Source organism: Trachinotus anak, unplaced genomic scaffold (genome assembly GCF_046630095.1).
Source record: "Trachinotus anak isolate AG129_WGS33_773 ecotype Australia unplaced genomic scaffold, CSIRO_AGI_Tana_v1 ptg000001l, whole genome shotgun sequence".
NCBI classification, from domain to species: domain Eukaryota; kingdom Metazoa; phylum Chordata; class Actinopteri; order Carangiformes; family Carangidae; genus Trachinotus; species Trachinotus anak.
This window is the reverse complement of record NW_027273852.1, coordinates 4,877,017-4,897,671: the sequence shown is the minus strand read 5'-3', so window position 1 is coordinate 4,897,671 and position 20,655 is coordinate 4,877,017. Positions and strand designations below refer to the sequence as shown.

Sequence of the window (20,655 nt, the reverse complement as noted above, 5' to 3'; positions counted from 1 at the left end):
TAAACAAAAATTTAATTACTGACATTTTAACTTTTTTTTTATTTAAAAAAAAAACAGAATATGACTCTCTTCAGTTATTCAACAGTTTTTATTCAATTATCTTCCCATGACCACACATTTTTACCCTTATCAGAAAAGTTTAATTATTAGACATTATATGAATTCGCTGTATCTTTAAACTTGTAACAGTTCATTACTATATTACTCTTTTAGTTTGTCTCACAACCTTTGTAAGGCATCGGGGCCCAGTAGCTGCCAAGGGCCCAAACATACTACCGCTTTTGAGTCACAGTCTTTTATATTTTTATTGCCATTATTTTCCTAAACAGCACGTTTTATGAAAAATAAACATTATTTCCACCCATCAATTATTCAATTTGGTTAATTTCTTCTCAAAAATTACAAAGTAAGGCCTGCTGGGAAATCCCAATCTGACCAATGAGCTCGCTTCCTATCATTTCTGTTAATTGATGCGTGAATGTTTTCTTTTTTTTTTTTTTGTTTTTTTTTTTCTCAAGACTTTAACAAGAAGCGACTTATGGACGATCCAGTCAACAGCAAAACGTTTAACAAGCCAAAACAAACAAGCGGCGCTCAGAAGAGGAAGGAGAGAAGAGACCAGGAGGAGTTCACGGCTGAACCGACGACGTTAAACACGGTTTTACTCAGCATGTTTCAAGCTCATCGGCTAATGTTGGCAGGATTGGCTGCATATCTCAGTAAGCGACAGCGGAGCAGGACTTTGGACAGGAGCGGTGTTGTCAGTGACTTTGTTGAACCCGAGGCCCGGGGATGAACCTCTAATGGGTGAGTACAGGTTTCTGTTTATGCGACATAACCTGTGTGTGTGTGTGAGAGAGAAAATGCGGCCGCTGTGCTGTTGATGGTGAATTATGAATTCTGTACATGCAGTGATTGTGTGATCAGGTGCTGTGATCCATCCATCCATTCATGCAGGGTGGACCTGCAGTGGGCTGTTGTGCTTTTTTAATGGCTGTTTGTTCAGTGCTGACTGACGCACTGTGTAAGCTACCTGTAGCTACCTGTGTACCTACCTGTTGGCTGGATAAAGTTATTTCAGATGTTTGATAGCTGCTGTGGTGGTTTGAGTCCAGGACAGGCTGTTAGAGTGGAGTTGATGAATTTGATTTTAAGGCTGGTTTGTAGGATGAGAGCAACATGGTGACATAGCCATTGTCTGCAGCGGTTGTGCAAACATGTACACTTTATTTATTTTATTTTATTTTATTTATTTAACTCATTGTGGTCTCCCTAAATCTCTGTAACACTAAAAAACGTTGATCCTATTTGTGTTTTATTTTTATTTGCTGTATCTCATTTTCTTTGGGAAATTTTTTTAAAAATAAAATAAAAAATTCCTTATTTTTTAACATTATTTAGATAATTTCCTCCCAGTCTACTCAATTGAAACTTATTATCACATGTAATTAATTTGTTATTATTAGTTTGTTTGTTTTGTTGTTGAACTTTTTGTTTTTCCTGATGCACGCACACACACTTTTTTACAAACTGAAAAAGTTGCCTCATCCTCCAGCACTCTCTCTTTCTCTCCCCCTCTCCCTTTGTCTCTCTCTCACACTCTCTTCATTCTCTCTCTCTCTCTCTCTCTCTCTCTCTCTCTCTCTCTCTCTCCATTGCCCCATCTTTCTATCCACATATTAAAGCCATATATCACCAGGATCAAACCCAGTGTGTCAGAGCCAGTGACAAGCTGATTTACTGTTGGGTTTCCTCTGTGTCTGTGAGTTTTATGATTGGGGTCGAGGGCCATGGGCACAGGGATACATTTCTGACAAGGTCTCTCTTTGACTACTGGTGTTTCTCGCTTTTTTCAAGCCTCCTCGCTCAGCTTGACCTCTGTGAATTGCAAGGCCACATGTTAATTCCACTTTTGACTTAAACAGCTGAGTTCCCGAAGATGTCGCAGCCGGCGCTCAGCAGCTGCTGCAGTGGTTAAGGAACGGCCGTATTTATTCTCGGATGGGTTTTTTATTTTTTGTGCAAAAGTCTGCACCACTCTTTGGATGGAATGGCCAACTTCAACCAAAATCATTGGTGACTGAGAGATACATCGTGTGTCTGAAATCAGAGCATCTGATCTGATTTTCTTTCAAAAAAGAAAACAAGCTGCACTTCACTTCACAATTTTACAACATTTAAGATTGAGGAATTAATGTGTCATTGTATGGGTTTGAATGTGAGGATATCACTGAGCTACCCTGGAAGTCTTCCAGCCATGTTAGTGTCTTCTCTCTATGCTGCATAAATTTAAGGATATTTGACTCATCTCAACACTAACTAACTCTGCAATTCTTCGGAGGACTAGCAACTCTGAACATTTAAGATTTCGTATTGTTTCTTACATAACATTAGAACTTACAACACTAACACTAACAGTATGAGCCGTATCTCCACCCTTACATAAAACATCATAATCCTGCCGTTTTGTTTAGTTAAATGCTTCATTGGTTGTTTTAAAGTAAGTTTTTTTGCAGAAGAAGAATCTTAAGGTCCTGCCGCAGTGACCTCATTTCCCCCATGTCAGTCATATGCCAATTCAATTCAATTCAATTCAATTCAATTCAATTCAATTCAATTCCTGAGTTTTGTGCTGATCCTCATTTTATAGTTTTGATCTCCACCTGAACTGATGAACATGACTCTGAGCACAGTGTGTAGAAATTCTTGTTTTCTGAATGTTGCAGATGGAGCTGCTGTGTGGGCAGCTCTTCCCAGAACAATCATAATCCATACCCACTCCAGGAGGACTCGGGCCAGGAACCATGACATAACTAGTGAACACGACAACAGATCTGTGCTAGCACACATAAATACAGAGCACTGGGCAACTGGGACAAACCAAAACAAATGACACAAGCCGAGGTACTGCTTAAGCCATAAGGCATACATGCATGAATGCCTCCACATAGCGCATAAAGCTAGATTTCTATCTCTCTCACATTTTCTGTCTCAGTTTTTTTTTTTATCTCCCTCTCCCCTCCTTTGTTCCTATGTCCTCTCGTGTGTTTCCATGTCAGCAGTGGAGACATGACAAGTTCTTTCCGGCCTTTCCCCCAAGTATTCCAGTTCAGATTTTACCACAGTCCGTCTGTCAGACATCCAACCAGTCAGTCAGTCATACCACACTAGTCCTGCAGGAATGTAGAGGAAGAGTCCAGCGTCGGGTTAGTCCTTTCATCGTCAGTCATTTCATTTGCAATGTGATCATGCTGAGGAAGAGAATGTGGAAAAATACATACAAATGTAATAGCATGGTTAATGTGTCCTGTTGAAAAGCCATAAATGTTACATGGTTCACATATGTGTAATCTGTTTATACAGTCAAAATGTATAATTTGATGCTTTTGAGCAAGGATCATGTTCCCTTTAAGATCAAAATTATACAGACTACTTGCTATGTAGCTAGCTGATGACTGACATGTGTAAGGCTGTGTCTTAGGGCTCTGCTGTAACGTTTCCCCTCGTCTTCCTTCTCATATATACACGTAAGGAAAGTTAAGCTATTTATTTTTGTGTTAATTCTGCCTGACATTTACAATTACGGCTGTGTTTGGTTGCAGTGGGGCCTGCTTTAATGGGGCTGTTGACTGTCAAACTCGGTTAAGTCTCTTTAGATCTCAGCGCTCCTTTCATGGGGACCTTATTGTTTGTGTGTGAATGTGTAAGTGTGTGCAGAGGAGGGAGGTACAGCATGTGTGTGGAAATCCCTGCTCCCACATGTGCCTTTCTTTTATACACTTCGAAATTAATGTGAGCGTTTGCAGAGGTAAGCGTGCCAAAGCTGGCATGCATGGGACCTTTCTGTGGGACTTCTTCTCTTCATGTCAACATGTGCACCTGTGTACATCTAGAGAGACTTTTGCGGGCCCAGTGAGGGCCCTCAAGAACCGGATGGAGCTTATTGCCACGGCGGGGAATGATAAAACCTTCCCACTTCCGATGATTGTCATAAGAGGGAAAAGGACATTAACAAGCCAGGCAGTATCGGTTGGGTTTTCATGCTCTGTGATTCTGACTTCCTCTCCAGTTACAGCCGTCCAAACAGTTCAGGGAAGTGGCTGCCGTAATTCACTAATGACATGAACAGTTAGCAGGGGACAGACAGACAGACAGACAGACGGACAGACGGACTTGTGGGGACTGTCAGACATGTCGGTATTGATTTGGTAAGATGACACTTTGTCCTAATGGAAGCATTATGCTGTTAATACAATATCATGGCAGGCCACTGGAGGAACGAACCTAACATTTAGAGACAATAAAAGCCTTTTTGCTTTATTGATCACGTCTGACTACATGTATACTTACATACTGTATGTACAGAGAGTATCAACCTCATGAAATATGTTTTGCAGTGTTTCAAGATATATGCAGGTTTTCCTGACATACAAAAAAAAAAAAAAAAAAAAACACTTTATAAACTATACCAGCCTGTATGAAACTATGACGAAAAAATAATTCCCTTTCTAAAAATCTGATCTGGAATCCCAACCATTGTTACCATTGTTACCATGGCTTTGTTTAACATTTACACATAACACTGAGCAGCTGCACTGGGTTTGCTTGAGAAGTCATATCTTTTTCTCGAGGAGGCCCGAGAAGTCGAAGCACTTTTTCACACCAGCGTTTGAGGATTTCTTCAGGAAAAGGTTTCAAACCGGCAACTCTCTGTTAGCACATTCTAACTCATCTAATATCACCACCTCTGCTTTAAGGAGACTGTAAGATAAGACAGCACAGGAAAGAAAGCGACTGTAACATCAGATGATCGTGTTTAAAACTGAGGTAAAAGTAGCAAACAACAGTGTGATGTGTAACAGTGAGGAAAACATGTAAAATGGGAAAAATCTGGGAACAACCACACACACTTTGAGTTAAGAAAAAATGGGTTTAAACACAACCTTATTCCCTATGAATAATGCTCATATTCAATGTTTTTGTTAAACTAAAACTATTTATAGTTTTACTATTTATTTATTAACACACTTGTTGCTTCTACACAGGTAGGCAAAGATAATTCTGCATCTTTTTTTAATTTTATTGGGCTTTCAGGATTAGTGTTTTGAATTACTAACCAAGATATTAAACACATGTCAAATGTAAAATATGTTACAGCATTTATACATTACCCATTAAAGCAGGAACAACAGTAACAGGCTGACATATATGAAAATAATAGACAAAATAGACAAAATTTAGAGTGCAAACAAACCACACAGAATACAAACAGTATGCTTTGGATTATTTCACTGAGAAAGAGCCAGACAAACAGTTGCAGTGAGGGAGCAAGAGAAGAGTATGAAAACATAAATGCAAGACAAATGTTAGATGGTGACAAAATCTTATATTTCAGCATGAACCGCAACTTGGCAGCCTGAAATGCTGCAAACTGGCCGAGGAGACACACACACACTTACACAGACAGACACACACACACACACACACACACACACACGCACACACACACACACACACAGGGCACCTTGCCTACTTTCCCTTATAACAGAGGTATGGCTATCAAAGCCCTTGTAATGATGTGATGGTCTGCTAGCGCCTCAGCCTCTTTGGATGGAAAATGTGAGGAGAGATCCTAGTAAAGGTCCAGTTTGATCAAATACAAGCCACACAAACCCCCACCCCCCCATCCCTCCTTCCTCCCCTGTCTCCCATCCGAAAAGCAAGGTGGAGAGATCGGGAGGAATATTTTCATTGTATTAAGCAGCTTCATTAGGATGCCCTGGTCCTCGTCAGGCTTTTAAGCTCTAAGAGCAGAATACCTAAAGGCATGATCACTTCATCCCACTTGGAAAGTCCTCCATCCTCCCTCATCCCTTGTCCAGAGAATATGACTGTTCTCAAACTGACTTCATGAGATGGAAGAATATCGTCAGTGTGTGAGGAATGTGAGGGAAGGTGGACAGTGTGAGTAAAGGTCAAGGATATTTGGTTCTCATTAAGGCCAGGCCCTGCACTCTTTGTCAGCACAGCTACAAAGAGGAGGATGCTTGGAAATGCTTTAACTTCAAACAGGAGGTTCTTTATTTGAAAGTTTTACAGGTTCAATATAAATCAACAATGATCTAATATTCTTCAGCTAGAGATGATTAAGCTGGCTGCGATGAAACAAGAATAAGAAAAAGAAAACACATTAAGGCCAAAACTGAGCCACATTTATAAACTGTTTGCAGTTTGGTCAACATCTTAAAAATAGTGTAGTAGCCAGTTCTGTGTTTACACCACCAAGATTCTTATGCTGTAATTTCATGTTGCACAATATGTTTTTAAATGAAAATACCTCATTTTAATAACTTTCAGTAGCATGTGATGTTAGTAAAGGGAGGGATAATTAAGCTCCCGTGGCAATTTTGGCTAGCATTAATGAAAATATATTTTATAGTAGTAAGTAGTATATGTTTTCCCCTGGTTTTTAAAGTTGGTCAGAAGTGAAACTAATTCTCTATCTAATAGTTTGACTTCACACATTCACACAAACACAATCCTCATGAAAAACCAAAAAAACATACTTAAACATAAAAGGTTCTATTATGTATTGTATATGATTGTTTGTAATCAAATATAATATATTTTGCACCCAACAGTGCACTGACAAAATATATTATTTTCTTTTTATGCTATTAAAGCATTTTTGGGGTTAAGAAGTGAAGAATATTGAAATGATTGTTATTCACAATTGCTATTTTTGGTTTAAGATAATTGAACAGTTGTTTTATAAAGAGCTACTGACCAACCAAACAAGCTTCCAGGACTCTTTTTATTTTCTCCTCATCCTTCATTCTTTTGTTTATCAAGTTGGATATCTTAAACCTGAAGATACACAGTGGAGACAAAGCCTCAGCATACGTAGTCCACTACACATGCGCAGTATGGTTCGCCGCATTAGAACCTGTCACTCTTTACACAGTTCCATTGTGATTACCTAAATAGAACTTCTCCCAGGAAATCGGACCTGGCCCTTTATTTACACTCCACATATTTCAAACCATTTCAGTGGTCTCACCTCTGCAGAACTTGGAAATCTCATCTGACAGTCTGGATCCCTATCTGGGTGAGATCAGGAACTCGTCATCAGAGCCGAGACCATCTGTTTACACCAAGACAAGCCGCAGAGCTCTGACTCAGGGTTACCCAACACCGCCAGACAAGGCAGCTGACTCCCAGTGAAAAAGCAGGCCTTGTGGGGCAGCAGCCTGGGCTCTTCATGACCATTCAGATCTGTGATAGTCTAAACAATAGGACTGGAGCAGAGCGCTTTGGAATGTATAAGGCTAAACTGCCAAAATCAGATCTCACTCACTCAGCATTTTCCGTTTTATAGTTGTCATAAATTTTTATGAAAACCTAACAGCTTTTTAGACAATACAACATCATAATAATATACTTAAAAAAAATATAAATATCTGTATGACAGGAGTTCAAGAGCAGATAGATGAGAATAAATCAAGAGTCCATGGATTTGTGGGCAGAGGGAAAAACGTGTAGTTTGTGTGTGTATTGCTGTAGGAGGGTGTGTAGAACACCCACTAGGAAAGCTCTTACAGCTATGATATTGTACGCTGTGTGCAACTCAGCTGGAAATATCGTCACAGTCAAACATTTATGTCTGGTAGAAAGAGTTATTGTTCTTTTTGTTGTTGGGTCTCACCCAAAGGTGCTTCAGGAAATTCTGGAAATCGAGTTAAGTCACAAAGAAAGATGTTCTCGGGGTGTATTGTCTGAAATAGCAGAGTCTTTTTTTCATCTTTTTTTGCTATAGTCTTGGCACTATCAAATTACAGGGTTTTTTTTTAACTCCTTCATTTCACAAGTTTTATCTGCTTTGAAAAAAAATCGAATTAAAGGCAGGTCTCTGGCAGTCATAAATGAATTGGTCTTTATTTGTGCTTATCTCTGAACAGATGTTTTCGTCATAAGATGAAAATATGTATTTTTCCTTCTTCAGAAGATAGTCCTTGTAATTTATTTTTGTTAGTTTATCATGTAGTATATTATTATTATTTTATCCATCAACTGGAAGAAAGAAATGTTCATCAGTTTGTTAAACTGCATGTGTTTAGGTTGATGAAGCTTGTTTAAAAAAAGTTTGAAATTTATGTTTAATTGTGTTCCTCAACGAGCAAATGCACCTGCTGCGTTCAGCGTCCGTATCCTGGATTTTCTCATATATTTACTTCAAAACAAAGCAGAGCAACTGAAAGTGATGAGTTTTAAGACCATGTTTACATTCTGAAGCAGTGAAATCAACAGCAGAAGCAACAGCAGTAGGATCACACTTCACTCGCCGGTACATCTTCCAAGTTCTGTGGAAGCTGAAATAAAATAAACAACAGGCTTCCAAATCAACCTTCCACGACCACGCAGCCGTCTCTGTGAGTTATCACCTAACTTCATCCATCCCTCACCATTGGCGATGAAAACAATGTGTGGAAATGTGTAGATCTCTGTGTCAACTTAGTGCAATTGCTTTTACATTTGCACGTGTGAAAAGCTCTTGGTTCAGTGCAGCACATGTCCATCATCTCTCGTCTGTGTTCTTGCCGTCCAAAAAGACTTCAAACCTTCCATGTCACTAATTGAATGAAAAGACTAACTTTTTTTCATGAATATCCATCACATGATTTACTGCAGATGCTGCCTGTCTGAATATAAAACCTTATAATAAACAAATTTCCAGTGGGTCCGCCAACAACAACAGACATTAGCAAGCAATTGTCTCATTCCCCAGCTACATTATTCCCATACACTGGGTAATTCCCCCTTTGGCGTAATTGCATGTAAAAGCCATTATCATCTGGGTCCATGCTAATCATATTTTGAGGCTGTGCTCTGGGGTAATTGTTGAACTTTCTGTCAATGTGTGGAGATAGAAATGCAATCCTGGCACTGGCATAGCTGCAGCTGCTTCCCTTTTCTGGTCTGAACCCCCAAACCACTACAGATTGCTTTTCACTCTGCCCTGCACTGGACTATGGAACAGAGTTAAGTTCTTCTGAATGACTCTGAATTTTATTCTTGTTACCGTACCTTGAGAGTTGGCACTTCACTCCCCGGGATGAAAGACTGACTCCAGCGTGGCTCAGCCACAGTGGAAAGACAGAGAGACATGGAGAGAGAGAGAGAGAGAGAGAGAGAAATGCCAGCAAACGTGGGTTGGAGAGAAGAGGGGAAGAACAAAGGGAAGGGAGAGCAGGATGGAGAGTTTCATGTTAACAGTGCAGAGACAGCTGTCAGGGAGCAGCTCGCTCTTTGGAAACACAGACTCATCAGTCAAAAGAGCTGCACCTGCACCAGTATTTGTGCGTGACTGTGAGAGTGAGACTTGTACTGTACATAAGCAAGTATGTGTCGCTATTGAAGTGTGTGTGGCCTCATTTGTGTGTGAGATAAATTACGCTTTTGGAAACACACTCTTTGGAGCAGTCTGTATTTATATTTCTTTATGCTGAGTTTACATCTGTTGCGTGAGGATTATTGTTCTTTAAATTTCCTCCCACTCGGCCTGAAGTCGCTATTTCCGCGCTGCTTTCACTGATCCACTGACTGATATAGGCTCATACGTTGAAGGCCCATACAAACAATGGAGTGTTTGGAGTGAACCTGCCAATAGCTGACACTGTGTGCCAATATTATAAATACTAGAAAATGACTCAGGAATTCAGTGCTGTTTCCATAACTTCACTCTTGACAGAATGAAAAAGCAACGACAACAGTAATAGTAATTATAAATCATGTAATAGAAAACATATTACATGGAAAAGATACCATAATTAATCTATTTATTAATTTCCTTGTTTCTTCATTTGTTTTGGAAGCATCCAAGCTATAGCTGTTAGCAATGACTGGACAGACACACAAATTTAAATGTTCTCTGTGGAACTTTCCATAATTTTAATATGTACATACAAAATGTGAACAAATATATTCATAGCCACTAAGTCTCATGAAACATTCATCACTGCGATAGGCGGTAATGATTCTGGCGTCACATTGCTCAGGAAAATATATGGCTCCTAATTACTATGCCATCAAGCATATTGTGGGTTTGAATTACAATCAGAGGCAGGATTGTGCTCTGTCACTCTTTCTGCACTCTCTGCTGCCAGATAGATATTTGTTTAAACCAGGCATTTTATGGAAAATAAAAAGAACCCAGCCTTACATCTACTATATTTCCAGTCAGGTTTCACACTGTGTACTGGTCATTTGGGGGTCACAGTTCAGTGTGACTAACTGTCGCCAAATGTTTGATTTCATTGTCAGTTAATTTTACGGCAGATTCAGTGACAAATGTGATACATTTCAGCAGCAGCTGTACTAAACATTCCCGCTTCCTCCGTCACATGTGGACTGAACATGTGCTTCGGCCTACTTGACTAATTATTAAAATTTAATCAACTCATATTAACTTTACAAATTAGGAGATGAGTTGTTGTTATTTATTTACTAGTATATATTTCTTTTCTCACTCCTTTATCTTTGTTGTTAACAAAACAAAAAAGGACTCCAGTTTTAGCTTTATTTCAACTATATTTACGACCCTACTATTAATCCTAAAACATCACCTTCTCTAATACCAAATCAAGAAAATGCAGATATTGCAAGTATTTGATAAATTCAGTGTTGGCCTCTCTTACTTAAGAATAACGTAATAATAACTTACTTAAAATAAGTGAATGATGAGAAGTTGAAGTAATTTACTGTTCTGGTGTACCTGCTCTCAAACTTTATTCTTACTGTAGATTTCTAAGAGTGACTTTCAACTGCAACAGAAATTGTTTCACATAGCTGCAGGCATTTTCACTGTTACCTCGTAAATGTACTTTTTTAGCAAACATTTATTTTTATAATAAATTTAACATGTATAAATATCATTACATAACATTAATATAATATCACAAACTCTTATTAATAGCAATAATTATCATTATTACAGTTCAGTGGACAAACTCAAAGTTAGAATAATATAACTTAGTTTAAAAACTGATTGATACCCTTATAATTTAATGACATCTTGCTGCTGGTTTTTTGTTATTGTTTTGACTCAATTCATAATTTTAATTGTGTCTTTGCTTGTCATTTTGGGGTTTTAGTATTTATTAACATACTGTTTTAATTATGTTCTGAACTGAGATAAATAGGTTCCTTTTTGTTTTAACTCTGCCTAACCTCATTTGTTTGAATGCTTTTGTATATTTGCTTTCAGACATTATTTATTTCACATAATCCCACTTTTTATTGTTGTATACCGTGTCGTCTCTGTACTAAAATCTTAACCAGACAAAGAGGAAGGCAGCTTAGTTTTTCGCTTTGTTTTTTTTTAAACAATCCATCTTGAACCCAAAGAACTGCCGACCAGCTGCAGTGGCACGTCTGGTTCCCTTCACAGTGACTGTCTCAAGTTTGACACTGGCCTGAGGGAGGAACAGTGTAAGTACTTCCAGTGGTGTTGTTATACACAAGCGTTAAATTGAAAGCATGATGTGGTATTTTAATGGAATTCAGATTAGGAAAGATAAAGTACTGAAGAGGACGGCATTTTACGGATTTATGTGAGACTGTCCTCCTGTAAAAATGAGCCCTTAGCCGTCTGTGCAAGCAGCTTATTACGACCCACAGTCCCACAGACGTTTTGCTGTTAGGTGACCTCTAGGGGCCGCAGTGATTATGACGGGAACGAAGGAGGAAGTCAGGTGATGTAGTGTAGTGGGCGACAATGTGACCCTTCATACTATGAAAGAAGTCTTCATGTCTAAATGAAAAAGCAGGTTTTCTAAAACAACTTCTGTGATCATTACAAAAACAAGCCATATAGTGGAAGCGTTGTCTGAGTGTTTCTGTGTGAAAGTGTGGTGAAGTGGAGGAGACTAAAACTACTTGGTGAAGGTTAGGCAGGTTATGGGGACAGGAGAAGATCGCTGTTAACGTTTAAAAGAAACCGCTATTGACTGTGAGTGTGAGACCAGACGTGAAACAACATCTCCAGTGTCAAAGCCAAAGCCTTGACCCAATCATTCACCCTGACTTCCAGATATTATGTGACAATGAAAGAACTTCACGCCACTTGTTAGCTACACAAGCCACACGCAGAACTCCCAAGTCAAAAACCTTCATTTAAAGTCTGAAACTCAGACTTTAAATGAAGGTTATACTCAGAAACTCAGAAAATTGTAACAACATCCTGTACTTCTTTTTACAGAGTCAGACGAAGGCCAGGTTGGAAGCCTATAAAAGAAAGTTTACATCACATGAACGCTGCAATCTGCTCCTGATAAAGCAGATTATCCAGCTTTCAATTAATGCCAGAGTTGAACTGAAAACCACTGAGCAGTTCGGCTTAATTCAGTATTCTAAACAGGACCAGGCATTGTCTGTGTGTGTGTGTGTGTGTGTGTGTGTGTGTGTGTGTGTGTGTGTGTGTGTGTGTGTGTGTGTTCGTTGAAAGTCTTTCTTTTGCTGCCATGTTGAAATTCTGTCGTTAGGGTAGAATAGTATTAAAGTCATAATATCCTGTATCCAGACCCAAACAGTCAGCAGACTCATCAGGACACGCACAGACACACTCACTCTCACACGCGCGCACTCACACACTCAGAGGGTAGGCTAATCATCACCCATCTTCAGGAAGCTTCCACAGCAGAGGTTACATTGCAATCATTGTCTGTTGAAAAGGCTGGGGAAGTGTGGTTAGCTGATGAATCCCATGATCTCAGTGGTATTCAGCACCACGAGTTGTGTCACAGCATATTGCCAACCAGTCATTTTCCAAATACATCGCTGAAAGACACTGTATTGAAGTGGAAATGACGTGATTAATGGGTTTAAAATGAAAACATCACCAAACACACCTCCTCTACATCAGTCAAATGAATGGAAATGAAGAGACCATTGAACAAGGACAGAATATGACTGATCGTTTTCCCTCACAGAGAAGGGGTGATCACAACTTGAACAAAGTGTTTGAGGTACAATACACTACGAGCGTTTCCTGTTTGTGTTAATATATATTTTGGTCCTAACTTGTAGTTTCAGCTTGTCAAAACAGATGAGAATAGTATGGAAAAAAACTTTCTCGACCACCTTCTGCAACCACTCCTCCATATGTCCATCCATATGCTCAGTGGGTTGCAGTCTATCACGCACTTGTGCGTCAAAAACAAATGTGACAAAATCTGCTGCTGCAGAACTTAGGAGCACAAAATAGTAGCCAAGTAACATGTTCATTGTTAGATTTTCATTTGTTAGTTTTTGTGTAATAAATGCATTATTGTAAATTCGACAAAAATGAAGAGTTGCCTTTGTATTCTCATGGCCTGGGACATTGTGTGGCTGGTGTACTCAGATGTGTGTTGCTGAACTCTCTGTTTGGGGCTGAATGAATTGTCCTCTTGGCACACATGAAGGAGTAGAGTGCTGGATTACAGGCCTGTATAGACCCAGTGTTAATGTTTAATGCGTGCCTTAGGGCCGTAGTATGCTTATTAAAGATTGGTCCAAGCAACTGTTGCGTTTCAGAAGGTTCGCTGTATGGATGGAGCTGTTTATACTGCGCTTCATAATCGAAGCGGTATAACTATAACAGACCGTGGTGGCTGATGCGGCGGGCATGATGTCTGCTGCTTTAATGTGTGAAGAGTTGGCCTGCTGGCGTTTCTTAGGGGATTTGCAGATCCGTTTAATGTTGCCGTTGTGTACATGCAGTTGTGCAGTTGCAGTTGTTGTGCATGTGAGAAGCGGCGGTGAGCTTACTGCTGTGCAATCCTTTACTTGTGTATAGGCACAAGCGTACACCATATCGAACAATCAGACAAGAGACTTTTTGAGAAAAAAAAGAGACATTCATTAGTAATGAATAAAGAAAGAAAATAAATGTGGGTCACTTTTAACACACACACACACACACACATATACTGTAGGCTGAGAAAGGCTGTAGAAGCACTGAGAGAATAAACATTTTCAATGATCAATGCACTGACTTTCACACTCCTCCTCAGCTCCTGCTGTCAAAAGCCCTGTGAGCAGAGAGCAGGAGGAGGCTTTCACATATTGTGTGATCAGATTGTAATCTCATCCTCAGTATTGAACTCATGATGGAGTGTGATACAAAATGATCCACTTGTCGGTCACATAAAGTAAAATGACAGCAACACTCAGGATTTTCACCAGGGGACTGTGATGGGAGTCAAAATCATTTTATTGACCTGTATAGTTATAGGCTTTAGTTATATATATTTTTTCTTTTTAAGTTGATCTTTTTAATTAAAACCGCTTTAAATTTTGTAATTACACTGTCCACCTTCCATTATATGTGAAGAGAAGATCTGAGTTGATAAAAATGTTTATATGCTCCTCTGAGTTGTGTTCAATCAGAGCAGCCAGCTGAAGGAGCAGCAGTGATTGGTGCAGGGATAGAGCTACTTGCTGTTTGTTTTCCCCTGGGTTCTGTCTCTCAGGCTGCCCTGCCTCACCGTTGTGAGGTTGTGGGGCCTGTGTGCAGCTTAAAAGGAGAGACACAGATACAACCTTTCTGCACATTTCTCAGGTTAAAAATGAAAAAAAAACATAATTTGGTGAATACAGACATTCATAGAGCATTTATTTATACTACCATGATTATGGATTCAACACATAAGTATAGCTATTTGTTTATTCTGTAGTTGTATTGAATGTGGTAATTATTTAAGTAGGAGTGCTCAGTCAGGCTTCCGAGGCCTGATATTGGCTTTTAAATGAAATGACCAATGGAAAACCTTGCTTTTGGAATCTAACTGGGACGACAGGCTGAAAAGATGGCTGAAATCTTTGTGGAGGACAGCCACTGTAATCAGCTTGTCCCTTTTTTAGTAGATATGCCAACTTTTCTTAGATACAACATATCATCAGAAGGGATAAAACTAAATATTGCTTTTCAGTATGAACGAGTGAACAATTAGCTTTAACTTTGGGCAATATTTCATTTAATGTGTGACTGTCATTTTATGTAAATAGTGTAGATCACAACCTCTTGCTGTGGGTGTTTATGTGGTGTGTGATCTTTTCCCCTCATATGGAAAGAGCAAAGCATCAGTGGAATAAAACTGATGATGTTTGTTTGAGTAAAGCCCTAAATACGAACCAAACTGAAAACATGTCCTGCACTCAGCTGTGTGTTTAGTGCGAGCTGTCATTAGGTGATTTGACATTGTTTCTAAACATGTCAGAAATGGCTCAGTTTTGTTATGAGGCAAATCTGTGTGTTTCTTACCCTGGCTGGATTAATGACTGCCATATGATTAATAGAGGCAATAAATGAAGGACCACCATGATGGAGAGATTGAAGGAAGGATAGAAACTATATTAAGCACTTTTATGGGGCCTTTTTGAATCATTTTTGTTGACAGTGTAATTATACAGTTCAGCATTGTGCCAGAAGTAGCTGGAAAGATTCATGTTTTCTAAATTTACTGTAAACTGTGTGTTTCAAGGCTTTATGGAATAATGATCTGTGCTCTGTCTTCATTATTAATGACCATAACCTTAAAATATGCTAACAGTGTATGGAATATGAATGGAAGAGGTTTTCAGAGTATTTCATTGCTGTAAACATACAGTATGTTTATGTTCAGTGCATTTTGTCAAACTAAAACGCATTACAGTGTACATAAAGGTATACAATAATCAGACGTTGCCAAATGTAGCTGCAAAGCATCCCAGTATCCACACTGTAATATAAAGGTGTAGACTGTGGTTAATTTGTAGAGTTTTTCAAACTGTAGGCCAATGAATTAATAAAAAGAAATCTATAATTCTAATACACTTAAATATCTATGCACCTATAATTCAGTTAAATGATGTACTGCACTTTGTATACTTACAATATATCAAATAAAAATGTGAAATGGCACTGACTGTATATTTATGTGCTGGGGCTAATATCTTCCCAGCTCTCTGGAGTCATTAAACTGAAACTAAACACTAGAAGCTGAGTGGGAGGCAGAAGCATCAAAATTCGTCGTGATTGATTATTATAATGATAATAACAAACATGTTTAACTTCATGTGTACAGTATATATTACAGGTATGCATACCTCCCACTTCCATCAGCCAGTTACACATATCGCCTGAGTGAGTAAGTGTGAGTGAGTGAGTGAGATGCGACATTCATGAGGTACTGTGCTTTACAGCTAAAAATATAATGGCAGATGGGTGATGCTAATTGGCAGTTTGAGAATCTAAGAGGAGAAAAGTGATGGAGCAGACACATGGTTCTGTCGGCACACAACGTGTTTAATCTCCTCTGCCAACCAAACAAACATGCACACATGGTTAAACCTGCACTCTGATAATGTGGGGATGCAGAATGTCAAGCTAATCCATGAAGAGTGGGTTTTATCTAAATCCACAAACTCTCTCTATCTATTCTCTCGTGCATCGGTGTAAAAGAGCCTGAACCTGACACAAAACTCTGTAGACACCATGATGGCATATTTCCATATCTCTCTGTACTCTGGCAGCATATGTCATTCCACTGGTTGTGACTGCAATTAAACCAATTAAAATGTTACTACTAAATTATACTATGTTGATAGTTTACATTTGAACATGCTATATATTTAAATACATGTACAAGTACACACACACACACACACACACACACACACACACACACACACACACACACATATACATATATATACATATATATATATATATATATATATATATATATATATATATATATATATATATATATATATATATATAAGGAAAGAACACAGAAATAATTGTGCATAATTTGTTGTGTTGTTGATTGAGGACAGACCAAAAATGTGGCCACGTGATAAAAATGTAAAACCAATTCAAAAATGTACAAAAAATTAAAATGCATTTTCCAGAGGAAACATAACATATATTTATCTGCTATGTGTTATTCTAAATCCAGTCCTTTGCATTTAGTAAGTGCTTGGTTTAGGCAGAATAAATAAACCCCATTCCTCTTAATATTAAGGTTCATCTTTGCTCACCAAACTATAACAGGGAGAAATTCTTCAAAGTTCTGGGACATTACTTCCAGTATATCCCAATTTATCTTTTCTGCATTGTATCCTTACGACAACCATGTAATTTTATCTTTCTCAACAAACTTGTATTTGTAGGAAACTACACTTGTGTTAGGATCTACAACTTGACCATCTGAGAAAGACCTGAACATTTTCCATCTCCAGTGGTGCTGCTTTGTAGTTGACCCTGACCTCTGACCTGTCTGTAAAAAGCGGGGTTGAAAGAAATAATTTCTCTGCAGGGACCAGTAAAGTGCCACGTTAACATTATGGTCTCCTTTCTTTCTTTTTCTAACCTCAGTCTGTAGAATAGAATCAAATTCTAATTCTATAAACATTCAGAGACTGTTGATGGGGTTCATAAAGTAGATATACCCAACTGAAGACTGAGATAAAATCCCAGTGCACAGGTTAGAGCGCAAAGGTTATAAAGTAGTTGTATCTGCCAAAAACATGAGCTTTTCTAATAAACACTAACAGTTAACCCTCTCAAACTACCACCGCAAATATATATATATATATATATATAATATGAATATAGAGAAGACTTAAGAACGTGATCCTCACTGCACAGAAGCCTTCAGCTGACTGAACCAGAAGCTGCTCTCCTCCCGCCCCCCGCCTGTCTGAGATGATGGAGGTGCAAACAGAGACATAACACCGTTGCAATACACTTCTCAGATTTCTACATGTCTCCCACATGTCCTCTGGCATTGCTCTTCAGATCCAGCACACCCTATCACTAAATCACCTCTAACCCACAGTACAGGCCTAGTTTGTGGGATAGTGAAGCAATGTGAGCCCCCGCTGACCTCTCTGGAGCTCTACTGTCCCCTGTATCGGTAAATCAGTCCGCCGACGCTTTCCCAAGGCTGCTCTGACTCTGAAGGTCAGAGACAGGGAGGATGTGACCTGAGAGGTCATAGGCCATAGGGAAAGTAGTTTAAGGCCCCGAATCCCACCGAGAGAGAGGGAGAGTAAAAGACAGCAGGGAAAGAGAGTGATGGGGACTGATATACATAAGCAAAAAAAAAAACCCAGAAAGGCAAGGGTTGAGTGTTTGATGGATAGAGGAATGAACTTGTGAAAACGACATCCCTCTGAGGTTTGGTATGTAGGGAGGGAAACACAAACACACACACACACACACACCGACCCACATACAGCCCCCCAGCCTATACTTGAGAGTTAAGCGAAAGTTAATAGTATTATTGAAGATTATGACTTATTCAGTTTAAACTACCGAGCCCAAGGAGAATAAAACATCTCCACTGGCAGCTTGTTTAAAAGCAGCCATTTCAAATCAGTTTCACACATGCATATTATTTTTCTCAAATGTCACCCAAACTTTAATGTGATACTGCCTGCTGACTACTTTTACATGGACAGATGACCCGGCTGTTGCACACACTCGGTGTTATTCAAGTTAAGCTGTTTAAGTGAACCGTTCGTACCCTGTGATTGAATCTCTCTGCTGCCATGAATAAACCATTTATCAGAAACTTCCCACCATCCAGACACATCTGCTCAACTGATAGAAAAAGCTCTCCAGGAAAAATTAAAAGTATGAAAAGGTTCAGAATAACTGAGCCTCTTATGTTTAACTGAACTTAGTTGAGGGGTATAAAATCCCAGAAGTAAAAATTATTTTGAGGACGATTTCTGCTGCTGTTTTTGTTTTATTTTTAATTGCAGAATATGAAAAGTGAAAGGAATTCCATGCTACATTTAACTGTTGAATTTCGGAGTCTGCAGGCAATATTAGGTTTATCCAGAACATATGGATTTATAAAGTCGTTCTAACCCACTGGTTGTTCACTGCCCTGTAGCCAAGACAGAAGAGTTATTTTCACTTCTGTTTCTGTTTGAATGCATTTTACGTGTATAAGGAGGTGATGTCCAGCATTTGATGAGGAAAAGCAAAAATTGGAGTGAAACCTGAAGGAACAGACATATTTCTGTGTAACATAATGCATGTCTTTGGGGACGACAGTGTTGGCCGTTCTATTGGTTCGGCGATCCATCCCTTTGATCCTGAGAAAAATGTCATAAAATTTTGCACAATGACTTCAGAGGGCTCCTGACTTTTCCTGCCGTGCCACCATGACAATGAAGTTTGAGTGTAATGCCACAGCAAGTATTAGATGGATTGCCAAAACATTATTTTTGTCCAATAGCTCGATTTATGTCTAAATACCTGTAAATGAATGACTCTCCCATCAGCCTTTGCTGTATTTTGTTGTTCAGTATGTTAGCATACTAACATGTCAAACTAAAATGTTGTACATGATAAACATTGTACCTGCTTAGCATCTTAATGTCAACATTTCCACTGTGAGCAGGTTAGCATACTGATGTTAGCATTCAGCTCACAGAGCTGCTGGCAGGGCTGTAGACTCTTTGTCTTGTTTCCACATTGCTCAGGTGATACAGGGAATACATATCTATTAGAATAAATGCTTAGGCACACCTTGATAATCTAGTACAATCTGTTCTGATAGTTCTATAATAAATCCTGTCTTTGTTAAGCTTAAATTATTCAGGTTTTGTTGACAAAGACATAGAGAGTTGTCTGTTTAACCATATGGTCACCTCTGACTCTGCTGTTACTGGTGTTGTATTTGTTTGTATTATATTGAAAAGGTTTTCTAATATTCTGTCCCCTTAATAAATGTTGACAATAGGAAATTATAGAAACTGCAATGTTATGCAATAATTGGACTGCATTAGATAAGAGATGAGATGGACACATTAGAGGTGTGGTTAATACACAAACAGTAATTGGTCTTGGTTGTATGAAAGCAATCTCTAACTGAAAATGGAACACACACACACACACACACACACACACACACACACACACACACACACAGCTCATAGCGTAGCCACTTCTGGCCCTGGAGTGAGGTGAAAATAGCATTTTCTTCTCATCTGAGACTTCATTCAAGGTTAGCCAAGTGAGAAAGAGCTTACCACACCAAGTGTTATAGCACAGCCTCACAGTTATGTCTCCCAGATAGGTGGAATATTGACTCCTCTACCACTCTTTGTTTTGCTTTTGGAGTTTTGATAGCGTACAGTGGGGGATCCCTCTTGTTTGAGGTGCTATATATTCAGTTTGTGTGAGCCATGTTAGTGTAGTGTGATAATTAAATAAATTCCACAGGGGATGCACGCAGCCTTTAGGCTGGCAGTTTCTGAAAACCTGAGAGGAGGGGTGGATCATTTTGTTTGTTTCAGAGGTGCATTTTTCATGCCCACAGAATGTGTGCTAGACAAATGGTACCGGTGAAGTGTTATACCCAGGTACAAGTGTACAAAAGCAATTTTAAAATCACAATTTCTGAGCCGCAACTCATTAATCAAAGCGATCAAAATCAAGTGCTGTAAACATTCACATTCTGTTGTGAATCTCTGTGGTCGCAATTGATATAAAGACTCAGAGACTGTTGCTGGCGTTTTTTCATTGTTCTGCTGAGGCTTTTTTTAATCAATAAACACCGAGATGGGAGAAAAGAGGGTGAACGCCTCATAGAGAGGGCATGAACCTCAACAATT

The 20,655-nt window shown here is 39.0% G+C and overlaps 1 protein-coding gene across 1 annotated transcript in view; it reads left to right on the top strand.

Moving 5' to 3' along the window:
* The first annotated feature begins 288 nt into the window (after positions 1-288).
* The window catches only part of LOC139635376 (ephrin type-A receptor 6-like), a 321,867-nt gene continuing 301,500 nt past the window's right edge, over positions 289-20,655 (top strand). Inside the window, exon 1 of the mRNA XM_071502771.1 lies at positions 289-807. Within this exon, the coding sequence (XP_071358872.1) occupies positions 804-807 (4 nt within the window). The 5' untranslated portion in view covers positions 289-803. The remainder of the gene's footprint in view (positions 808-20,655) is intronic.